The sequence below is a fragment of the Barbus barbus genome (genome assembly GCF_936440315.1).
Source record: "Barbus barbus genome assembly, chromosome: 45".
In the NCBI taxonomy this organism is placed as follows: Eukaryota; Metazoa; Chordata; class Actinopteri; order Cypriniformes; family Cyprinidae; genus Barbus; species Barbus barbus.
Window position 1 is genome coordinate 24,130,727 of NC_136723.1, and position 24,215 is coordinate 24,154,941.

At 36.9% G+C, this 24,215-nt stretch overlaps 2 protein-coding genes across 4 annotated transcripts in view; one reads left to right on the plus strand and one right to left on the minus strand.

Moving 5' to 3' along the window:
* The window catches only part of atg10 (ATG10 autophagy related 10 homolog), a 31,154-nt gene extending 14,367 nt beyond the window's left edge, over nt 1-16,787 (minus strand). For both annotated transcript variants that reach the window (XM_079407435.1, XM_079407436.1), the window contains exons 1-5: nt 16,751-16,787; nt 13,012-13,134; nt 11,737-11,853; nt 1,178-1,310; nt 682-779 (exon numbers count right to left, since the gene is read on the minus strand). In XM_079407435.1, coding sequence (XP_079263561.1) covers nt 682-779; nt 1,178-1,310; nt 11,737-11,853; nt 13,012-13,134; nt 16,751-16,753 — 474 coding nt within the window. In that variant the 5' untranslated portion in view covers nt 16,754-16,787. The remainder of the gene's footprint in view (nt 1-681; nt 780-1,177; nt 1,311-11,736; nt 11,854-13,011; nt 13,135-16,750) is intronic.
* Nucleotides 16,788-18,439: 1,652 nt separating this feature from the next.
* The window catches only part of LOC306863867 (single-stranded DNA-binding protein 2-like), an 81,201-nt gene continuing 75,425 nt past the window's right edge, over nt 18,440-24,215 (plus strand). Inside the window, exon 1 of one of the 2 annotated variants that reach the window (XM_079407438.1) lies at nt 18,440-18,749. In XM_079407438.1, coding sequence (XP_079263564.1) covers nt 18,694-18,749 — 56 coding nt within the window. In that variant the 5' untranslated portion in view covers nt 18,440-18,693. The remainder of the gene's footprint in view (nt 18,750-24,215) is intronic. The other variant, XM_079407439.1, reaches the window with a different exon arrangement.

Sequence of the window (24,215 nt, forward strand, 5' to 3'; positions counted from 1 at the left end):
CCCACCAGTACACAGCTAAAATACATGTAATACCTTTCTAATTACATTACAATTACAGAATATTACACAGGCATAAGCTACTTAAAATAAAGTGCATCAAGATTGTACTTAAGTGTACAAGTAGCTGTGTAACAGACTTGGTTTGTTACATATGTGTAACAGTATCTGCCTATTACATCTATATAATTACAAACTGTAAGTATAGTCTGTTCCATAACTTACTTGCATGGCAAGTACATTTTGTTTCATGTAAGTACAACGGCCACTACTAAATACTTAAGTAATTACTCTGTATTATGACACCTTAAAATAAAGTATTACCAACTTAATTTTTGGGAGTAATCCAGATTACATGTTATCAGTTACTTCCCAGCACTGATTATATATTATTTTCTTTTAAAATAGAAATATCACTTATAAAAAATTCTGGCACCTTGTAAACCATTTTGCATCCTGACCAATTAAAACCTGTGCATCTTGAATCTTAGGAACTGCAAAGGCGAACATTCGCAACAGAGCATTGATTTTGAGAAAGCAACTGCCTCCTGCAAAAGTGCAATGCGACAGTCTATGAGCCATTTTTGGTAGTTTGTATGCATTCCATCTGCAGCTTTGACTAGAGTGACACCTCAGAAACAACATGAAGACTCTTCAACAAATACATGATGTCACACAGGTTACCTGTTGGGTCAGTGTGTCCCAGGGTCCCTGCTGTAGTCTCTGTCTATAGTTCGGATGAACATTGCTCCACACCTCCTCGAGAGATAGGGGTCGCCCATCTGTGATGGAGAATGAGGTTTTCTGATTACAGACCCGTTTGAGTGATCACTTTCAAATGGATCACGCTTGCATGTGCCTATTTGTTAACTTGCTCAATAACAGCTCTGAAAATGTGTACATGGCGGCTATTAATGTATTTACAGCACAAAGTCAAACTTTGTTGAGCAGAGATGCGAGTCGCCGCGCTGCCTGCTTTCTCAAAACTCAAACACTCCTGTCGAGATGGGATCTCAGTGTAAATGTTGAGTCTGTTTTTGCAGAGCACATTAAACCAGACTTTGAGAAAGCAGAACATAGAGGGTTCTGAAATACACACACTGATAAGGGAAGCAGACAGCATATAAACAAGGCTGTGCGGTTTAATGATAGAAATGCAGTGAGGGAGAATGGCGTGTACCTAACGTGGAGGCTCTGAAATAGAGGACGGGGATCTGATAGCTGCAAGAATACAGAACGTGGTATTCATAGCGCAGCACAGCGTGAATTTCACATACTGCCTGAACTCCAGCCCTTTCATCCTCAACGTTTGCCTAGAAAACAAGACAAGAGAGAAATGGGTAGAAAGTGTGTGTGTGAGAGAGAGAGAGACACTCGTGCCATTCAATGACAAAAATACGGACATATTTGCGACACAAAAAAAAAAATAATAATAATTTGAATAAGGTTTCTAAGATGTCTGTTAAGGTAGGGGATTGTTTAATATCAAATAGAACTTCCATTAATTTTCTTGGATGTGTCCTTGACGATGATTTAAGTGGTGTAAGTATGGCTATGAAAGTCCTGGGTAAGGTTAATGCTAGAACAAAATTTATTGCCAGACATGTTAGTTTTCTTGATAAACAGATCATAAAATTACTTGCATCATGTTTAGTGTCATGCCATTTCGAATATGCATGTATTTCTTGGATGTCTGATTTGTCTTGTGGTTGGTTGGATAAGTCACAAAAATCTCAGAATAAATTGATAAGGTTAGTTTCAGGGTTTAGTCGTTTTACACATGTGGAGGTTTCCCATATTAAGTGTCTTGATTGGTTACCTATAGAAAGTAGACTAGAACATATGAAATTAAAAATGGTACATAAGATTATCAATAATAGAGCTCCTTCATATTTAATGCACTTTTTTCTAGGGTAAATGAGCAGCATTGTTATAAAACTAGGCAAAGTGTTATGGATATTACATTATGTCGTTTTAAAACTATGTATGGTCGTAGGTCTTTTAGATATTCTGGGGCACTTTTGTGGAATAAGTTACCTCTGGATATTAAAGGCATGGTTAGTTTTAGTTTAAAAGCTAAAAGTTGGCTCTTAAGTAGGTTGTTTTGTTGATGAATTTGTATTACGTACGTGGTTATTTGTGACTGTAAATGTGGAATTTTATTGTAATTTTTGTATTTATAATGCAGTCACAGTGTCAGTGTACCTGTTACCGGGAGTGGAGTTTGAGCTTCACATCAAGGGCCACAATGTAAACAAGTTTTATTTGAAACTTTATTGTGTTATCCTTGACGAATTGAGTGTATTCACTACATTTTTTGTCACATAAAGAGAAAGACAATTGCTATAAATGATTATCAAGTAAAATTTTGAGATAACATACTAAATTCAAGTATTAATTCTCTAAAAATGAATATTCTACCATCATTTACTCACTATCTTGTTGTTCTAAACTCTTATGGATTATTACAATCCATAGAATACAAAATACATTTATTAGAAGGTTTACACTTGTTGTACATAAAGTCTGGGGTCAGTAAGATTTTTTTTTCTTTTAAAGAAATAAACATTTTAATTCAGCAAAAATGCATTTAATTGATAATAAAGACATTTATAATGTTACAGAAGATTTATATTTTTTATATTTATTTTAAACTTTCAATTCATCACAGAGTCCTGAAAAAAGTATTTTTTTTTCCCTCAAAAATTTAGCAGCACAACCGTTTTCAACATTGATAATAATAAGAAATCAGCCTATTAAATTAATTTCTGAAGGATCATGTGACACTTAAGACTGGAGTAATGATGCTGAAAATTCAGCTTTGCATCAGAGCACTAAATTACATTTTAAAATATATTCAAATGCAAATCAGTTTGTGAAATTCTAATAATATTTCACAATAGTACTATTTTTACTGTATTTTTGCTGCTATAAATGTAGCCTTGGTGAGTAGAAGATGCTTTCTTTTCAAAAATACTTAAATTTACTGACCCCAAACTTTTGAAAGGGCATTCAAGCTCTAAAATTGACAAAATAATAAGAAAAAAATAAATAAACACTATAAAAGTGGTCCATGTGACTTATATTGCTATAGGATTCAAGTGATACTGTATACCGTAAAAATCATATGCACTGAAAAATTTGGTGCATTAAACAATTTTCACACATATAATTAAACATGGAATTTTGTTGACGAAAGATGCAAGTAGCATTTTGGAGTAAAACATACTTCAATAATATTTATTTACAGTACAACTTGTGGATTAAACCTATAGTGCTTTCATGTTGTTTCTGTTTTTGGATATCAACAGAATCCGTCTCTGTTAACTGTTAAGAGCAGCCAGCGCATTCTCCTCAACTTCTCCTTTTGTGCTCCAACAGAAATAAAGTCGTAGAAGTTGAGGGTGCATGAATTAATACATTTCCATTCTATTCATATACAACAGATATGAAATCTTGCCACGTAAATGCTAATTCGGTTTAATGAATCTTCTGCAAGAAAAGGAAGTGGTTTCCACATGCAAGACGTCATGTATGGAGCCACATCACATATCTGATCCATGATACGTGTGCAGACTTGCCATTAACCCCGAGGCACCATACCAAACCCAAAACCAGCGACATACGTAAGTGATTCATCGAGCGACTTCATTCTTCTTCCCATAACTTGACTGATGAAAACAAGATCTCCTCAACAGTTCGTGTGGGCAACACCATGTGTTTACTTTTTCACTTTCCTCTTGCATCCTTCATTCAGAGGATGTTGTTGACATGCTGAGGGAGTTTGTATACTCCCCCCTTTGTGTTGTGGCGCATGAGTAATGGCATCATGCACAGGACCCTCGAGCGGGTCCACATGCACATATTTTGTGCAGACTGTTTACCAAGGTTACGTCTCTTTCAGGCGGCGCGCGCTGGATTTTCCCGCTCTTTCTCGACCTGCAACCCCTGGTGATTAATTGGCTGTCAGAAAGTGTAATAAAGGTTTAGGGCGCTGCAACTTGCACAAGCACAGATAAACAGGAAGGGATGCCGTCATACTTGGGAGGAGTTCACAACCATTACTGAGGAGTAACCAGAGCTAACAGAGACACAGCTAACTTACTGTAACTACATCACAGACTACATCACAGTGTAGCTTCGCCACTAACAAGATACTTTTATTGACTTGCAATTCAACAAAAGACTATGTTGCTGTTTTATGTAACAATTTGGAAAATCATATTTGTTTTAGTAAATCAGTTAAATTGGACAGTCGTAAAGATGATATAAATCAATAAATCAAAGTATTATATATATATATGTATTTCAAATGAATTAATAGCAGTAAATTACATTGAAGCTATATGAGCTGAAATGAATATGAAAATAGTTTATTATAATAATTATAATTAAATACTACTACTAATACTAATTATTATTATTATTGTTACCAATATACTATAATGTAATATAGTATAATATAATAATAATTATTACTACCAATAATATGTAATAATATTTAAGAGGGCAATGTATTTGATTAAAAAAAAAAAGATTATAAAATAATATAATATCAATAATAATGATATTATTATTATTCTATTGTTTTACACACACACAGACACACACACACAAATATAAATAACTATACCAATAATAAATAAATATTATAAAAATATTCTAGGTCAGATTAATACTACACTGAAGCAATAAAAGAGTGCAATATCTTTTAAATATATATATAAAAAATAAAAAGTCATAATTACTAGAATTATAATACTTTATTTTATTTACATTTAAATGATATTGCCCCCTTCATTGTAATTAGCTTTTGTTATTAGTACATCAAAAACATCTACATCACAAAACAATGGCTTGATTGTAATAAAACTACTTCATGATTTAAAAAAAGTCCTAAATTAGCACTCCTAAATGGCACCTGTGACGTGATTTCGGTCACATGGAGGAGGCTTTGAGACGCTATGACATCACTATGGCCTTTGCGGCCCACACTGATCCGCGCAGGTTTAATTAGCGATAGTGTCTGAGCGACAAGTTGGATCAGCAGCGGCGGTGGCTGGATCCCTGGCTGCTTCAATGCAGGCTCCAGGATTGTTCATGCATCCATGCCTCCACCGATAACATCTCCTCCCTCCCATACAAGAGCAGTCACTACTACTGTTTCACATCCGACGTCTGTCAGGAATGAAAGGGTTTGGAAAGAGGGAAGGCAGGTCAAATAAACAATGACGTCATGCTTTTTCCAAACAGTACCGGCACTGAAAGGTAAAATATCTCACCTAGAGGCTGTAAAATAACGTGTGGGATGATGAGTTAAAAGAGATCGCATACATGCAAGCAGAAAACGCATTCAATTTCGGGTCCGCCGTGACAGGAACTCGTTTAGCACAACGAATACTCACAGCTCTCATTCAACCTTTGCATAACTGACTTCGACTGCATTTGGAATTAAATAAAGGACAAAAGTTCAGCTGCTGATCGTGCACCGCTTAAAAATGTCAAAAGGTCAAGTTCAAAAAGGGCGTTTATTAACTTTGAAATGTGTTTCTAGCAACAACTTCTGGCATCCGCCGCCGTTTGTTGTCATTCAAACGCTGCCATGTTTACGTTCAAGCAGGTGCACAGACGTAACGGTGCAATCACTAAACGACGGCACCTGTTCAACTCCACAAACACACGAGCAAAGCAAAGGGCTGCGTGGCACGCTGGCGCAGATGCTTGAAATAGCATCGTCTAAAGAGATCTAACAGAGCCATGAGATCAGGTATACACTTTATAAGCGCTCCGTTTTTCACTGTCAAAAGGAAGATCAATACTGGACACGCAATAGCAGAGAAGACGTTCCCTTCGCTTACCTGAATGCCTGCGCATGGCTGGGTAATTTCAGAGGATGATGAAGGATGGGCTCTTTCATTAACCTAAATAAGCCCTAATTATGGGTTTAATTATCCTAGTAATTCCGTTTACATTCTTTGCACTTGAAGGATTAAAATACATTTGGCTTCTGCATGAATCTATTGGGGAACAAATAAAGATTGCTTCCTTAAATGTGGTTATAAAGCAGCACTCTAGTGGTTGAGTGAGACCTAAAAAAAGAGCCTGCTCTAAAAGGGAAAAACAATGCTGACTGCAAATAATAAAATGCATCTAACCATGTAGTCGTGACTTTTCTATGCTGAATTATTGGCTGAAACCATTTTGAATCACTACTAAAACTTAAAAGTATGGAGGGTCAAATTACTCAAAATGAAATCATTATGCTGAAATAGATAAATCGTTAAATATTAATCGTAGCGTTAGTTCGGAGTTTTTGCCCAGAACAGAACCATACCGCCAAACCAAACTGTATGCTAAGTGTCTATCACTGATGATAGTGGTCCTGACAGAAACATAATTAAATTACACTAATAATTAATAGTGATATATATATATATATATATATATATGTATGGATATACACACAGTGGTGTGAAAGAGTGTCGGCCCCCTTCCTGATTTTTTTTTTTTTTTTTTTAATGTTTCAGATCATCAAACAAATTTAAGTATTAATCAAAGATAACACAAGTAAACAACATGCAGTTTTTTATGAAGGGAAAACAAAATCCAAACCCACACGGCCCTGTGTGAATTTTTTTTTGAGGTGGATTATTTATTTATGGATTTATTTATTTATATATGTATGTATTTATTTATTTCCTCCACACTTCATTTTCAGGGTTATGGTTGTTGGCAAATAAATAAATAAATAACAAGTATGGATTGCATTGTTAATGAATGAATTAATTAATTTATGTATTTAATTATATATTTATCAATTTTTTTAAATAAATTTCAATGATTAATGATTTAATTTTGAGTAATTTGGCCCTAAATCAGGCAGCTAAATGAATTTCATGCTAATTCAATTTATGGTAATATTATTAAAAAAAAATTGTTTATATATATATATATAAATTAATTAATACTTTCATTCAGTAAGGATGCATTAAATTGATCAAAAGCAACAGTAAAGACATTTATGTAACAAATGTGACAAAAGATGCCGTTCTAAAACAAAATTACTGAATTTGTGAACTGTAGTGAGAGAATGAAAGAAAAAAGTAACTATGGAAGCAGTTGAGAAGCACATTCTACTGCCTGCATAACTAAATAAGACACTATAAGGACGGCTATTCTTGTTTACTGAAGTAACGACCCCTTCATGTACAGGTGCTCATAGACAAAGAGTAACATTGAGCACAGCTCCACAGGAGTCAGGTGTGTGGCACTGAAAGGGTTAACCCTGATAGATTTTTGTTGAGTGAGGCATTTATTCACTCCCTAAAAGAATTCCACCACTCAAAACAGGATGCCACAAAAAAGAAAAAAAAGCAGTCCTGGCTTCTCTAATCTTCCACAGATCTTTTTGGATTTTTTTTCTTCCTTTCCTCAACAATGGGGAAAAAAAAGAGGCTTTCTTGTAGCCTGCAAGCTACTGCTTGCTGGCGAACAGTCTTTACCAAGGTCAAGTTTTCTAAATGTTCTTTTATGCAGGGCATGTCAGGTGACGTGCGCTGTGGTACGACTGCACGCAAGACTTTGAATGTTGAGGAGTGAACAAAGGAGATGCTGATGTTGAATTGGTATCACTGCAGACAATACTGGCCTTTTGGTTTATTAGTAATTAATCTGCAATTAATAAATTGCACAAAAATATGCTAACATTTCAACTCAAAAGCAAAAAGACAAAAAATAAAGCATTTGCATAACGAGTTACATAAACACAAAGCTTACTTTTTCCATTAGGATTTTATGCTTGAGATTTATGCATATTTTAAGAAGTTTTTTCTATTTAAAATATACAACAAATACTACCTTCATAAATTAACTTTACAATTTTATATAATTTACTACACTATTTATTTTTGCATTAAAAAATGTTTTTGCTTGAGATTTATGCACATTTTCCCTTCCAATTGGGACATTTCACTGTAAAGTAATTTTTTTTTACTTAATACTACAAATTATTTATAAATTACTAACTAATACTACAAATTATTTATTCTTCATGGTAAAGTATATAATTTTATTTAAATTTCTGCATAACAACAATTACATTATTTTGCTTGATTTATATATAAATATATATATGCACTGTAAAAATAATTTGCTCTAGGTTATACACACACACACACACACAAACAGTATGTATATGTATATATATATATATATATATATATATATATATATATATATATATATATATATATATATACACATATACACATATATATATATACACATATACATATACATATATATATATATACACACAGTGGTGTGAAAAAGTGTTGGCCCCCTTCCTGATTTTTTAAAAATTTTTTGCATGTTTGTCACACTTTAATGTTTCAGATCAAACAAATTTAAATATTAATCAAAGATAACACAAGTAAACACAACATGCAGTTTTTGAATGAAGTTTTTTATTATGAAGGGAAAACAAAATCCAAACCCACATGGCCCTGTGTGAAAAAGTGCTTGCCCCCTAAACCTAATACCTGGGTGGGCTGCCCTTAGCAGCAACAACTGCAATCAAGCGCTTGCGATAACTTGCAATGAGTCTGTTACAGCGCTGTGGAGGAATTTTGGCCCACTCATCTTGGCAGAATTGTTGTAATTCAGCCACATTGGATGGTTTTCGAGCATGAACCGCCTTTTTAAGGTCATGCCACAGCATCTCAATAGGATTCAGGTCAGGACTTTGACTAGGCCACTCCAAAATCTTCATTTTGTTTTTCTTCAGCCATTCAGAGGTGGATTTGCTGGTGTGTTTTGGATCATTGTCCTGCTGCAGAACCCAAGTTCGCTTCAGCTTGAGGTCACGAACAGATGGCCGGACATTGTCCTTCAGGATTTTTTGGTAGACAGCTGAATTCATGGTTCATTTATCACAGCAAGTCTTCCAGGTCCTGAAGCAGCAAAACAGCCCCAGACCATCACACTACCACCACCATATTTTACTGTTGGTATGATGTTCTTTTTCTGAAATGCTGTGTTACTTTTATGCCAGATGTAATGGGACACACACCTTCCAAAAAGTTCAACTTTTGTCTCGTCAGTCCACAGAGTATTTTCCCAAAAGTCTTGGGGATCATCAAGATGTTTTCTGGCAAAACTGAGACGAGCCTTTGTTATTTTTGCTCAGCAGCAGTTTTCGTCTTGGATCTCTGCCATGCAGGCCATTTTTGCCCAGTCTCTTTCTTATGGTGGAGTCATGAACACTGACCTTAACTGAGGCAAGTGAGGCCTGCAGTTCTTTAGATGATGTTGTGGGGTCTTTTGTGACCTCTTGGATGAGTCATCGCTGCGCTCTTGGGGTAATTTTGGTCGGCCGGCCACTCCTGGGAAGGTTCACCACTGTTCCATGTTTGTTCCATATCCCGAACCCCAAATCCCATTCATAGTGGAAGTGGATGCCTCCACCACCGGCGTGGGAGCAGTGCTGTCTCAATACCACTTCACCAGGAAGCTTTCCCCAGCGGAGCGGAACTATGATATTGGAAATTGGGAGCTGCTCACAATTAAACTGGCGCTAGAGGAAAGGGACACTGGCTGGAGGGAGCTCAACACCCCTTTACGGTCATCACTGTCCACAATAACCTGGAATATCTCCAAAGTGTTAAGAGGTTAAGAGGCTTGCTGGGCCCTCTTCTTCACCCGGTTCCAGTTTTCCATCACGTATAGAACCGGAGATAAGAATGTCAAGGCAGATTCCCTCTCACATATCCATGCCCCCGACGAACCCTCCACACCTGAACCCATACTCCCTCCAGCTGTCCTTGTGAGCCCCATCCGGTGGGCCCTGGATGAACAGATCCGCATCGCCTCCATCACCGAACCCGCTCTGCTGGGAGGCCCAGAGGGCAAAACCTAAGTGCCCACTTCCTTGAGGACTTTCCTTCTGGGCTCCCTGCATGCTTCCCCAGGCTCTGGACACCCAAGCAGCTAGCGTACTCTCTCGCTCACTCGAGCTCGGTACTGGTGGCCCACTTACCCGCCGGAAAATTAGTCCCATTACCCATTCCACGTCGCCCCTTTTCCCACGTCGGAGTCGACTTCGTCACAGATTTCCCCAAGTCAGAAGGTTATACCTGCATACTCGTTGCAGTTGACAGATTCTCCAAAGTCTGCAAGTTAATTCCCCTCTGGGGTTTACCCACAACCCTCGAAACAGCAGAGGCCCTCTTCCATAATCTCTACCGCACCTTCGGCATCCCGGAAGATGTCGTCTCCGACCGTGGGCACACAGTTTGTCTCCCGTGTCTGGAAGGCATTCTTCAAACTCCTCAATGTCACCGTCAGTCTCTCCTCAGGGTATCACCCCCAGACTAACGGCCAGACTGAGCGGAAGATTCAGGAGATTGGAAGATATCTCCGGGCCTACTGTCATGACAACCAGCACAGCTGGAACCGCTTCCTCCCGTGGGCAGAGTATGCACAAAATTCCCTCAAGCAAACCACCACCGGCCTCACCGCAGTCTCCACCAACGACCAGACTAGACCAGATCCCAATCCCCTGATTTCAGATAACCGCCACCTGTCAGCAATAATCAGCATCCCTGCACTCCTCCCGTTCACTCACTGTCTGGTCTCAAACTTTCCATGTTGACTAACCTGATCCACTTACCCTTTGTCTACTTACCAGTTGCTCCACTGTTCCTATCCCTTTTCTCCACCGCTCCTGTTCTCCACCATCTCCACGCTCCACTGTTACCTCCGGATCCCCTGGATAATGAAAAAGGACATTCACACTCAAATAAGCCCTTAGAGACATTCCCATTCCCCGCCTGCTTACCTGGACATTCTGCTCATCTCATTCCCCTCTGCTACTACTCAATAAACCTGTTGATTGTATTGCACTTACCTCTGTGTCCTGTGTCTATCTGCTGACAGATGGATTGCATTATAATCAGTTACTTAATAAAAACTAAAATTGTTTTCTCCAATAGCACTGAAATATGGCAAAATCTCCTTCATGAAAGGAGAAGGTGTCGAGACTTCACTAGTGTGTGTGAGCTGAATGCAAATATGCAAGAAGACGAGTCATTTGTAATCAGCCGGAAGGGCTTACTAATGAAATGGGCTGAGAGTGGAGGTAAAGAAAAATCAGCCACAAGGCACAACCCCAATGTTGGAGGAGCTCACGATACGAATCAAAATATTTTGCTGATACTACCTTTAAAGATATAAAAATAAATGAAGCGTACATACCCTTTAAAGTTTAAATATGTCACACACAACCATTTTTTCCCTAAATGGAGAATGCATATAGTGTGCAGACAAAGCTAAATGACTGAGTGTGCAACACCCTGATGGACAAAAGAGCATTAACATCTTAACAGTCACATAAAATCGTATGCCAACATTAGCAAGTTTTTCCAAAACTAAACCCGGGATGGTTGTAAAGTGCAGGATTTAGTTAAAGTGTTTCCTTCAGGTAATTGATCCAGTATGTGGGGAAACTCTTAGGTCAATCTTCCTTTTTGGTGGCCCATTTTGTTAGGGTTTTATAAATGGACTGGCACATTCTACCAAGATCCACTCCTGGTTCAGAGACAATACACTTTTATGACTAAAATGGGTAAAATGAAGTGCTGAGGGATGACTTGATTGTCAAAGGTTAATACTTAGTGTTAGTTCTTTGTTCAAATCACTAACCGTAAGTATGAGTAATAGTAATAGTGATGCTTGTCTTACCTGGATGTCATCTGTCACCATGTTTTCATCCTGCATGGAACACTCATGTTGTTTGTGCAAAATGCTTGGTTTTACAGGGATAAGAACAGTCTTCTTCATGAAGCCTTCATCAGTGCCCTAGAACAAAGTACAAAACCTGTCGGTCACATTTTACCAATAAAACTGTTTTAAAAAATTATATACATTATATTTTGGTTATAGAAATAGTTCACAAACTGTAAAAAAATAGTTTCAAAAAGTTGTTTCAACTTAAAATAATGTTACCCCCGCTGACTTTATTCTTTGGTTTAGTCAGCTTGAAATTTTAAGTTACTTAATGTTCATTTAAGTGACAACTGGAATATTTTAGTTGACTAAACTAAAAATTTAAATTTTTACAGTGCACAAAAATGCTAATTTTCAGAAAATTTATTCACCCTCAGGTCATCCAATATGTAGACAAGTTTGTTTCATTTTGGGGAAATATATCATTACATCACTTGCTCACCAATGGTTCCTCTTTAGTGAATGGGTGCCGTCAGAATGAGAGTCCAAACAGATGATAAAAACATCACAATAATCCACACCACTCCGGTCCATCAATTAATGTCTTGTGAAATGGAAAGCTGCATGTTTGTAAGAAACAAACACACCACTAACACATTTTTTAACTTCAAACCATTGCTTCCGGCTGAAATAAGAGCCTTCTATCCTCACTCAGCTTTTAACTTCACAAGACGTTAATTGATGGACTGGGGTGGTGTGGATTATTGTTATGTCTTTATCATGAGTCCTGTTTGGACTCATTCTGACGGCACCCATTCACTACAGAGCATCCATTGGTGAACAAGTGATGAAATGCTAAATTTCTCCAAATTTCATTCATCTACATCTTGGATGACTTGATGGTGAGTAAATTTTCAGCAATTTTTAAAAAATTATTTTTGGTTGAACCAATCATTTAAACAAAGCCTGTCCTATTTTTTATATTCCTCAGTTAACTTTGGACGAAAGCATCTGGTAATGTAAGGTAATGTAAACAAAGTGGTATTACAGTCATTTTAAACATTACAGCAGTGAGAACCTAAAAAGTAGTGAGAATATTGGGAGAGAATATCATCGTCATTAATGCCAAATATGTTATAAAAATAGGCTTAATTTTCTTCATCTTCAAAATAAAAGTCTTTCTTTCTTGACATGTTTTGTGAGATCCACGCTTTTTTTTCTTTCATTCTGATCCTCTAAGGAGAACAAGTAGGCCTAGACTTTGTGGAGTTACTCAAACATTCACTTCACCTTGATCTGCTCCCAGCTCCAGCCATCCTGGATGGACTCAGAGTGCTGGAGAAAGAGCTGACAGCAGAGCCGGAAGGTCCTTTCATCCAGGTGACACGATGCAGGGTTTCTCTCACCTGCCATCTGAAGGGAAGATTAAGCACATTTAAATAGCTAATAACCAGTGTTGGGCTAGCTACTCAAAGAATGTAATATATTACTCATTACAAGTTACTCCTTTCAAAAGTAATATTGTTATTAATATTACTTTCCGGCAACAGTAATTAGTTACACTACTAGTTATATTACTTCACGCCCCACAGAACTTGTAACTGTGTATCTTCCAAATTCTTCTAGAATGTTACTAACAACATATTTCTGCCTCATCATTCGACCAAAATCCACATTGGATCGCAGTCAGAAGTTATTACAAACACTCAATAATGATTAACGTGACATTCAAGTAGAAATAATGTATTAATCTCATTAATTGTCATGTGTAGCTTGAAGCTAATTGTAATTACCCATATACGATTATATTTCACTATGCATTCTATCAAATCACATAAGTTTGTAATTTTCCAAAAAGATGTTTAATTATAGTATTATAATGTAGCACTTGTAACTGCTCAACACTGCTAATAACTGAAGATCACTTCACCTTCATGCTCCAAAACAAACACTGAATATTCTAAAGTCAACTTGAAACATTCTCAACCATATTACTTCTGTAATGTGATTTCCAGGTAAGTATATGGGATAAGATAACAAGCGATTTTTTCCATCTCTTAATAAATCCACATGTTTTTCGAAACACAAATTCCTTCACAACTTTAGTTTGCTGGATCGCAGCAGTGGCTCTGGCTTCAATTACTCAAGAGGAAACGGTCGATTCACTAAGTGGCCCTTTCCTGCTCGTGCCTCTTTCACCCCCTCTGCATGAACACGCAGAAATGAGAAACATCAAACAAACCCATTTATTCACATCTTCACTGATCAGCCGCTTTAGTGAGCATCTACAACTCCAAACTGAATGGAAGCAACATGGCTTGATTAATTACAGCATATGAAGCAATAAACAAAATGTGCTCACACTTGAACGGATTAGCTGTTCTGACATGTTGGGGAAGGACAATTCTTTAAATGACGGTTAGTACGTACTACGAATTGTGATTCAGATGGGATAAGCCCCGTTTGAAGCCATTCTCGATAGCTTAAAATCTTAAACTCAAGATTTTTTTCACTTGCCACAAATTGTGTATTGCAATGATTAAACTTGCCTTGCCTTGCCAATTATGATGAATAAACAGAATGAATATAAAGGACTAAATGATTGGAGAAGTCCTGCAAACATGACCAGAAAGAAGCCTGTCATTTTCACTGAAGGGTCCATATTATTTTAAATAATATTAAAAATATTGTTGTTAGTTTGTTATAGTTCAACAAGGTGAATATATTATGTACAGGAATGTATTTATATTACACACCTTCATATTTAAAGAGATAGTTCACCCAAAACTTTCTATGGATGTTAATGCTTCTCATCAACTGTTTGGTTTCCAACATTCTTCAAAATATATTTTATGGGCTTAACAGAAGAAAGAAACTTGTACAGGATGAGTAAATTATGGCATAATTAAAATTTTTGGGTGAACTATCCCTTTAAAGAAGACATTTACACGATGTGCTAAAAACAAAAATTATTTCCTTTGTGTTTTTTTTCGTGTACAGACGAACATATTGTCAAAACAATGCATGTAATTTTGGAAAGAAACACTACACGAGCATGTAATACGCATGCGCATGACGTCACCGTTGGTGAACGTGATTTCACCAACCCTGCGTCCCAATGTTCATACTATCCATCCTAAATAGTATGTGAGATTAGAAGAAGTGGGTCCCAAAGCATAGTATGTTGAAAAGAGTATATCAAAAGTCCCCGGATGGTCTACTATTTCAGGTTGATTTCTGAAGTGTGGATCATCTAATGACTAAAATTGCCCACAATCCATTGCGCTTTGGCGAAGGATTCGGTCCAGAACTACAAACACAATTAAAATGCGTTAAAAAACTACAAACATGGCGGACGTGTGCGACCAATGGTTAGGTAGAGAGGTTTAGAAAAGGGTGTTGTCTGTGTTATATTTAATCTGCAATAGCAATGTGAACTTTTATAAACATCCGTTTGGTAGTTAACTTTTAAATACATCATTATGCAGAAAATATATCTGACAGATGCAGAAAACAACATTCCAATCAACCAATCAGAATTCAGGTATAAGTTTACAGGAAATGTCAATTTTAGCCTTACAACCAGAGTTAGGTGCTGCTTCTACACCCTTGTTATTCAACCATCATTTCAATCTGATTTTAGGGATAAATTATGGGTAGGGTTATCACAAATATGCATTTCTGCAGTTTATACGGACACGAACAATATAGTTATCAAAAAGCGGAGTGGAGACCACTGTGTTTTCAAAAGTTTGTGTTCTCAGACCTCCAAAATGACGCTTGTTTTGTAAATGAACGGCCAAAACGCACAACATTTTTTAGTTGAAAATGGCGTAGCCTAAATTCCTCCTCAGAAACTGCACTGTATTCACACAGGTTTTCTGTACAGACCACTCCCACGAGAGTTGATTGACAAGTCTGTCTTACCTTAGACCCGCCCTGAGTGAGCTGAGAGCTGTCCGCCATTGTGCTGACTCCGGAGCAGGGGAAGACAAGAATGTCTCCGATGAAGCGATTGAAGTGTTTAGTTGTTGGATGTAATAATGAATATAGCAGTCGTCATTTACTCAAGACATCTGAGCCGCTGAAGATACAGAGGATTAACGTTCACTTTGAAGGGAATGTGCCGATCTCGATCTACATAAATGCATCTATGTTCGCGCGAATCATTCGTGATCCAGCTTCATCTACAGAAGAAGTGAGTATAAGGGTTTTTATGAATCTTTGCAAATCTCATTTCCTAATAATGTACTAGCTAGCCAGTTTTGCTGCTGAAGCTTACAGTCTGCTCCCACGGAAGAGAGGGGCGGGGTCAGCAGAGCTCATTAGCATTTAAAGCAACATGGACTAAAATGGCTCGCTGAAAACAGAGCTGATTTAGACAGGGTAAAAAAGGTTTTTTACACTACCATTGGGAAATTTTAACCAAAGTATGTTATAGATTTTTTATTAAGACCCTAAAGAATCATATCAACGTGTGGACAATGTGCATCCGATGACCCCTTTAAAACCACTAATTATAGCATTTCTACTATGAATGAGCTACTTATAAACATGCTTTTTTAATAAGCATAATGCAGATGTCTCTGTTTATTACATTTGGAAAGTAGGCTTTCTTTTTAACATCTAAAGATGACACAAATCACATTAAACTTCCAAATATAATTATTTCATTGTATTGACAGCCTCCTGAAACTGTAGCCTGAACCAGATCACGAGTCTGTTTAACATGCTTTCAGGGAACACCCTTTACTGATATTGACATTACATAAAGCGTTGTATGGCGTCTTAATGGAGCTGAGAGCAACATAAAGGATGCAACAGCAGTTTGAGCATCAGCTCATGCAACACTCGAGAGCACATATTTATAAAGTCAGCAGCAACGTTGCTGTGATAACTGCATTGCACGTTTTTATACTTTGTTGTAATTTCTAAAACGCCGACATCCTGTTACAGTGCTGCTGCATGACTCGGAGCTGTTATAAAGAACATCCACACCAGCGCAAACTGCTCTATCGCTCTGTCTTACCATGATCTCACGCGGCTACTTCCGGGATCCTGAGCGCGGAGGGGGTGGACGGAACAGCCAATGTTATTCAGCACAGGCGGTTTCAAGCCGCCCACTTTGGGGAACAGCACAGAGGACAGAGATCAGCTAAAACATTCGCCAAAATAATATACACAACCAAAAAGAGAAAAGATCAGCGTCCACAACGAGGCACTTTCTACCAAACTAAACATTTGATGCATTATTAGTAGCCATTGGATTTTTAAATGCTCATTTATTGCCAAAACGATCTTATGATGCAATGAATCTACATTTCAATAATGTATTTATAAAGACTTTTTAGTCGGCAGAGAATAAAACAAGGACCCTTAAAGGTCTCCCAGAGTCCTTATATGATCTTAGCATAAAATATAACAGGTTGAATATTACAGTACATTAACAACAAAAAGTACGGTAACAGAGGGCTACTTGTATTATTTCCAATATTTTACAGTTTTTTTTCATCTGAAAAATATGTAGGATATAATTTTATAGGATTTTATACATTAAAAAATGTATTTAAGACTTGCAGAGTGGGATCTAACAACCAACTATTCAAGATAAAAATAATTCAGTGTTTTAACCCATTTTACTATCATTTTAATGTATTTCAGAGTCAAACACTGAAAAAAATGCATGAAGGGAACGGATTGGGTGGGGAAAGTGTTAATAGGACCCAATGTAGTTTGCTTAAATAATGGCTGACCTGCATACTAGCATACCACTGTTTCTGCCATATGTTGATATGATAGTATGTTATTCTGAAAGCAGCCAAAAGCTGAGTAGCTGTTTAGCTATTGGTCAACATTAAAGTCCACTAAAGTTAATAAATTAGGCTCCCAACGACCGCCAATAAACACCAAAGAAGAAGAAGATCCATATTAGCATGTGTGGCCTACCTGAGACAGGTGGGAAAGCCATGTTAGAAGTAGTGTGCTGTATTTTGATCAGTTTACAAAGACAAACATTTTATTTTCTTTGCAATATCATGCAATCGATGTATCATCCATAATATGATGAAGAACGTGCATTAGGAAATAAATAGGTAAGTAAATAGTCCATTTGATTCAGTGTTTACTGTCACATTTACTGTGTTTACATGCACAAAAATATTCTGATATGCATCGTTTAAACGCAACCAGATTGCAATAAAGACATTAACCCAACATTCCAGTTCCTAAACATCAGAATATATGATTCAATTTGATTTTGCGTCATTTAAATCCTTTATTTGAAATGTCAACCCAACATTTATATTGTATACTGTTTTAAGTATTTAGTATTTAGTTGATTTAGTAGGCTCTACTTTAGTTTGACATTGTGTAAAATACATTTCTCTGGAAATATAAAAGTAATCAATTATTATTTGCACGTTTTTCATAAAATAATGATAATAATCACAGAAGTAAAGATTTGACTTGTTTTTCTGTCTAAACTGCTGTGGCTCCATGCATCAACTTTTTAGGAGATAAAACTAATATTATGCAAAACTATTAGTTATGTGTACTTCATGCAGAGATATGTAATTTTGCACGCCCTAAATAATCTTACTTCAATCACTAGAAGAATTTGGGATATCACTTTAAATGTGGCCAGTGACAGCAGAGGGAGTGATTGCTTGTGAGGGGAACAGCCAGTTGTTTAAAATCCCTCTCAGTACGGTTTCAAATTCCCCTCAGTGCCGGGTAAGACGAAGTGTGTGCGTTCAACAGACAGAGCGCTGGAGATAAGAGAGGGGTTGTGTTTCTGTTGGGGCGGGGCCGAGTAGCTGTCACTCACGCGAGTTACCCAACGAAATGGGCGTTCCTTCTCGGCGCTCGGTCCAATGAGAGCCATCGCTCCTGTAGTCACCATGGTGACGGGGTTGTGTCCGGGGAGGCTGTGATGGGTTGACAGGTGCGTGACAGTCGGAGCTCTCTGCAAGCATGTACGCCAAAGGCAAGAGTAACAACGTACCGTCCGACAGCCAAGCGAGGGAGAAGTAAGTGTTATTTATGAGGGGGATCTCTATAATGAGACTTTTAGGATGCTGCGCTTGTAGTTCATGCAAGAAAGTTGTTGTCAGTTGCTGGTAGAATTTCTTGCGTCTAATTAACGCGACAAGAGATAAGAATACTAAACTTTATATGTGTACTGTCTATAAAAAGAGTACATGTCTGCATCAGTAAATATGTATTTATGCATGCGAGCGTGCTTTATAGCTAGGATCTCAGTTTTGTATTGGAATAAGATACATAAGTTTGTTTGGCTTTAAAAGTAAAGTGTATGAGGAATACAGTACTTACCTGTTTACAAGCGCTCGCGGGAGAAGAGAGTATGATTGACGTTCAGCATGAAAAAGTTCCGAGTATGACTGTGAGTTTTCGAGTGGGGGAACGTCAATCAAACTCTCTCGCGCGCTATACTCTACTATACTCTGCTATACTATACTCTACTATACTCTGCTATACTATACTATGCTCGCGCTCGCGTGAACTCTTCATGTTTGGCTGCGCGCGAATCTCGGTGAAGATGATGATGGCACGAGTCGACCTGAGGAGAGGATTTATCGCTATTTTATGTAATTTAAATGATATTATATTATTATATATTATTAGTTTGGTAATGTCTGAAACTGAAATGATTACAGCGGGTTTTTTGAGGGGGAATCTTTATTTAGGAGCTTCCGAAAGAACTTTGTAATGAATATATTGTGGATTTAGTCATTGATGTTGGAAGTGTGTCATATTTAAGTGTGTTTGATGATTTTAGAGTATCCTAGAATGCTGTCTAGCACACCTTCAACCTTTCTGAGAGAAATGTTTGTTAGGAGCCTCCTTTGTTGTGATATTTAATGACTTTTGTATTTTTAAAATGTGCTGTATTAGTGTATTTAGCTTGTCATTGGGTATTTTGGAGTATTGTGATTTGACAAGTGTTAATCGAAAAGTGTCACCTCACTCATTAATTGGTCAAAAACTGCATTATTATTCTCAAATCTGCCTTTGTTGTCACACAGTTTTGTCTTCCTGCAGTACGGTCTTGTCTTGAAGTAATTAGCAATTATTGCAGTTTCATTCAGGCCAATGTCTTATGGGACATGTGTGGACTTGTGGTTTCAATGAAAACTCTCCAGCATTAGATTTGAGCTTGAGAAAGCAGTTTTGCTGGTTATGAGATTTTCTTACAGCTTCTCGCTCCTTCTAAATGAATTTTTCTGCTGTTTGTGGTTCTTAACTTGAGCTGGGAATGCTTCAGGATTTAAAAAATAATCACCATTGTGCAACTTTTTGTTAATTTGCAATGTGTTCTTTGGGGTTTTGCCACTTTTATTTAAAAGGACGGTGTAGAATAGAGAGAAAATTATAGTAAGAGAAGGAAGGAATGGGAAAGTGACATATGGACTCAAACCCACGTCTTCCATATGAGCATGACAGAGCACATGTGCTAACAGCCGCACCATGGCTCCTAAATTGACATTCATTTTAATCAGTCTTGACTACTTTACTTACTTACTTTACTTTTGTCATTTAGCAGACGCTTTTGTCCAAAGCGACTTACAAATAAGAAAAAGTAACTAAAACTAAAAAGTTACAACTCTATAAATACTATCTACCCACATATTTAAGAAAATAAAGAAATTAAATAAAATTAACACATGCATATAACAACAACATTTCAATAATAAACATATCAATGAAAAAAATTAAATAAAAAGCTACTACTATCCCTTGCCGGTGTCCCTGCCCGGTGGAGTCGCACGGTAGAGTCGATGGTCTTTACACTCTTTGGTCTTCACACTAAGAGGGCTTCACACGACGACTGCCGCGACCGCTGCCGCGGTATAATAACCTTTATTATACCAATCCAACAAATGATCGTTTCAATTCAGCTGGACCCACTTTCCTGTTTATCAACTACAAATGGCCAAGCAAGTGCACACACTGACAAGATACACGATACAGTACGAGACCAAACGCGATTTCAGCAACTCTCATCCTAGTAAACAAAATAAGCATTAATGACTAAAACTTAGATGATCTTGATCTAAAATCCAAGCCTAAAACTTGCATATACAGGGCTCCCACAGCCATAGAAATCCTAGAATCAGGATGTTTTCCAGGCCTAGAAAGCTTGTGAATATTAACGAAATCTTAAGACATGTAATTGTAATCTTTTGTTAGAAATATATATTTATTTATGCTCAGATTTAAAATATTTAATTGCCCAGAAATTGTTCAAATCCTTATGCAAATTAATTTTTTATCCAATAAAAAAACATCTTAGTCATCAATTATTGGTCCAAAAATTTGGGAACTCTTTATGATTATTGTGAATGTGTTCTTTTTATGAATGGTCTGTCATTTTATGCATTGGTTGAAAGTGTGGGAATGGAAAGATAAAATCCCTATGGAAGTTTGACTCATACTGCATGTGATTTTCAATGGCATATTCAGTGTGAATGAAAAGCTTCACCTGCATGGATCAAACCGATATTTAGTAGACAGACTGTATTTAGTTGATTGTTTTCAGAGATCACAAGCTGGTTTAAATCATCTGATAGAATGTCTTTTTGGAAAGCAAATCTCAGCATGGAATTGATAAAAGTTAAGTGACAAAATAAGCTTTTGACATCTATGTTTTATTTGATAGGAAGTGCAGAATCAGTCAGTTCTGTTTTAACACTTAAGCTGTTTGAATTTGACAACCGCTAGACTGTATGGTGTTGTAACTCCGGCAGGTGACTGCTTTTAGAAGATCACAGTACCTTTTATCTCCTCTCTTGAAAGAAAAGTGGACAAGTGGTTAACTGTCAAGGAGGATGGTTTGTGTGATATGAGGAAGGGGGGACAAAAAATGAAAAACTCAAAGCTGATGTCCCAACGGCTTGAAAAGCATGCAAAGCACAGAATTAATCTGTTCCATTGTTGATGGAAGTTAGGCTTCGTTTTCGTAGGGCTGCACGATATATAGTTTCAGCATCGATACCGCAATGCGCCCATCCACGATAGTCACATCGCAGGATGTGCGATGATTAGTAGACCTATACTGATCGTTATATTTATACAAGGGCTGCCACTAACGACTATTTTTATTTCGATTAATCTATCGACTAATTTTCCGATTAATCGATTAATCTAAACGATTAATTTCCCACAAAAAAATAAACAATTTTACTTAAAAAAATTTTATTAAACGAAATGAAATCTAAATTTCTATGAAATCCTTTTTTAAAGCAAAAGTGAAGTGCAACAGAGTTAAAGTAGCAAGTGTCCATCTCATATCCCAATCACTGAAATCAGTTCAGTATTAATCGCTTTTTGTATTCCCCAATTGTAAGTCGCTTTGGATAAAAGCGTCTGCCAAATGACTAAAAGTTAAATATATAGTGTGAGAATGACAACATATCCACGTGTTCTAGTCTAGAACACTTTTTAAAGAAGTATTTACCAGAAATATTATTTACCAGAATTTATTTAGGTGAAAAATATAAATGTGCAGTATTTCTGAAAAAATACTTTTTTAAATATAAAATCAATTAATTGGAGATGCTTTATATCATTAAAATTTAATGGAACAATTAAAATGGAATCCAGAAAATAATGGAAAACAGAATTTGGTACAGATAAAACTGTAAAACTCAATTAATTAGACAAATTAAAAAAACTGAATTTGGAAATAAAACGGATTTCATAGGGCCCTATAATTATATATTTTTTATGTGTGTGGTAATAAAAATGGATCTAAGTGAACAATAGCTTTTAAAATGACTTAAAGTTCATATATTATAGCAATGATGCAATAATAATTAGTTCAAATAAAGTATCAAAAGCAAGAAATGGTTTTATTGAACAAAACTGTTAAAATGCATAATGTATTATAAACAATAGAGCTAATATAGATTACGCATCACAACAAAGGCCTGCAGGAGCGCCGACAGCCTGATGATTATTTTTACACATTACTGTTGAATATTGACCAAGCACCATTTAATTCAAACGTACACTTAATCTTTAATATTTGTCCATTTCTTTAGGACAGAAGTGCTATAGCCGCTGTAATTACATGAATATGTGGACATCAAACCGTGTAAACAGAGTGAGGGTTTGAGCTTTTATTTTGAAATCACGATGTATTCTCCTGTGTTTGTGTAGATTTATAAATGATTTGCCTCCCAAATCTGATGAAATGCGCACGTTGCGTTCCCAGATGAACGTTATAATAAACCCAGACTCACAACAGCATGCAGAGATGAGTTTGAGTCGCTCCACTCATGTAAATGATAACAGTTTCTGTGTAACTACTGTGAACGGAGCCGCTGTGTGACGCACGTGCTTAATCTACGCACATGGAAATAATTAAAGCGCATATACTGTGTCGGCATCGCATATAATTATTTCATTAAATCATAGCGTTTGTGAATTCACAATTATGCTTATGATTTTTAAATGGGTTTAATATATCATGCAGCCTCGGAAAATAGTCTAAAAATGTGTTTTATGGATTTTCGTCCGTGAAATGCGCCACTTCCGGTATTTTGCCGGTTAGTCGACGCGAGCAAAATGAAGTCCACGATTTTTAAAAATCGACTAGTCGACTAAAATCGACGAATCGCGACAGCGCTAATTTATACTGATCTTTTTCTTTGCTCACACATAGACACCGCGTCTACACCAGACACGACAGCTGTACAGAGATATCAATTTTTAAATAAATTTAGTAGCAGAGCTACTGCAAGCGATTTTCAGTTCTGGAAATCCATTTATCCTTTGCTGAAACTTCCGCGTCGTCGAGGAGAGCGCTGATCACGGTTGCTTAGCAACGGCAGACGCCACGAAAGGGCAAGCTCCCGAGCGCTTTGGAAAGAAGGAGAAAGCGGCGCGGCTGGAGTTTTCCACGCGTTTTTAGTCGCAAAGTGAACTGCCCCAAAGTCTGTCTACATTGGACGCGATAAAGCGACTGTTACAAATCATTTGAACTTTGTGTCAGTACGTCATAAATAAAGCGAGGCATCAGTTAGAGCGGGGATTTAGAGCGGGAATTTGTCGCGCCGCGCATCGCATCCAGTGTAGACAGACAGCATCACTCATTATGGGTTCTACAGTATTTTGTCGTGTTGCGCGCGTCAGGTGTAGATGCGGAAAGAGCCACGCAGATGCATGTGAACATTGAATTCTGGTCACTTCTGCGTCTAATTGTGCCTGAAATGACACATACGTGCAAAATTAACTACCTGAATCCAGTCTAATAGCAGAGACTGTAAATTTTCTATTGTCTAATATTATGCTAATTTACTCACAATTCAATTCCATGATAGATGAAAATAGATAAAATTATATTTTTTGATTTTACTCAAAAAATCTGCAAAGCAGAATAGAAAACCGATTACCTGTTGATGAAGTTGATTGCATATTTTAGAACGGATAATCTCAAAATGGACACATATTGGCACATAAATTGGACTAGC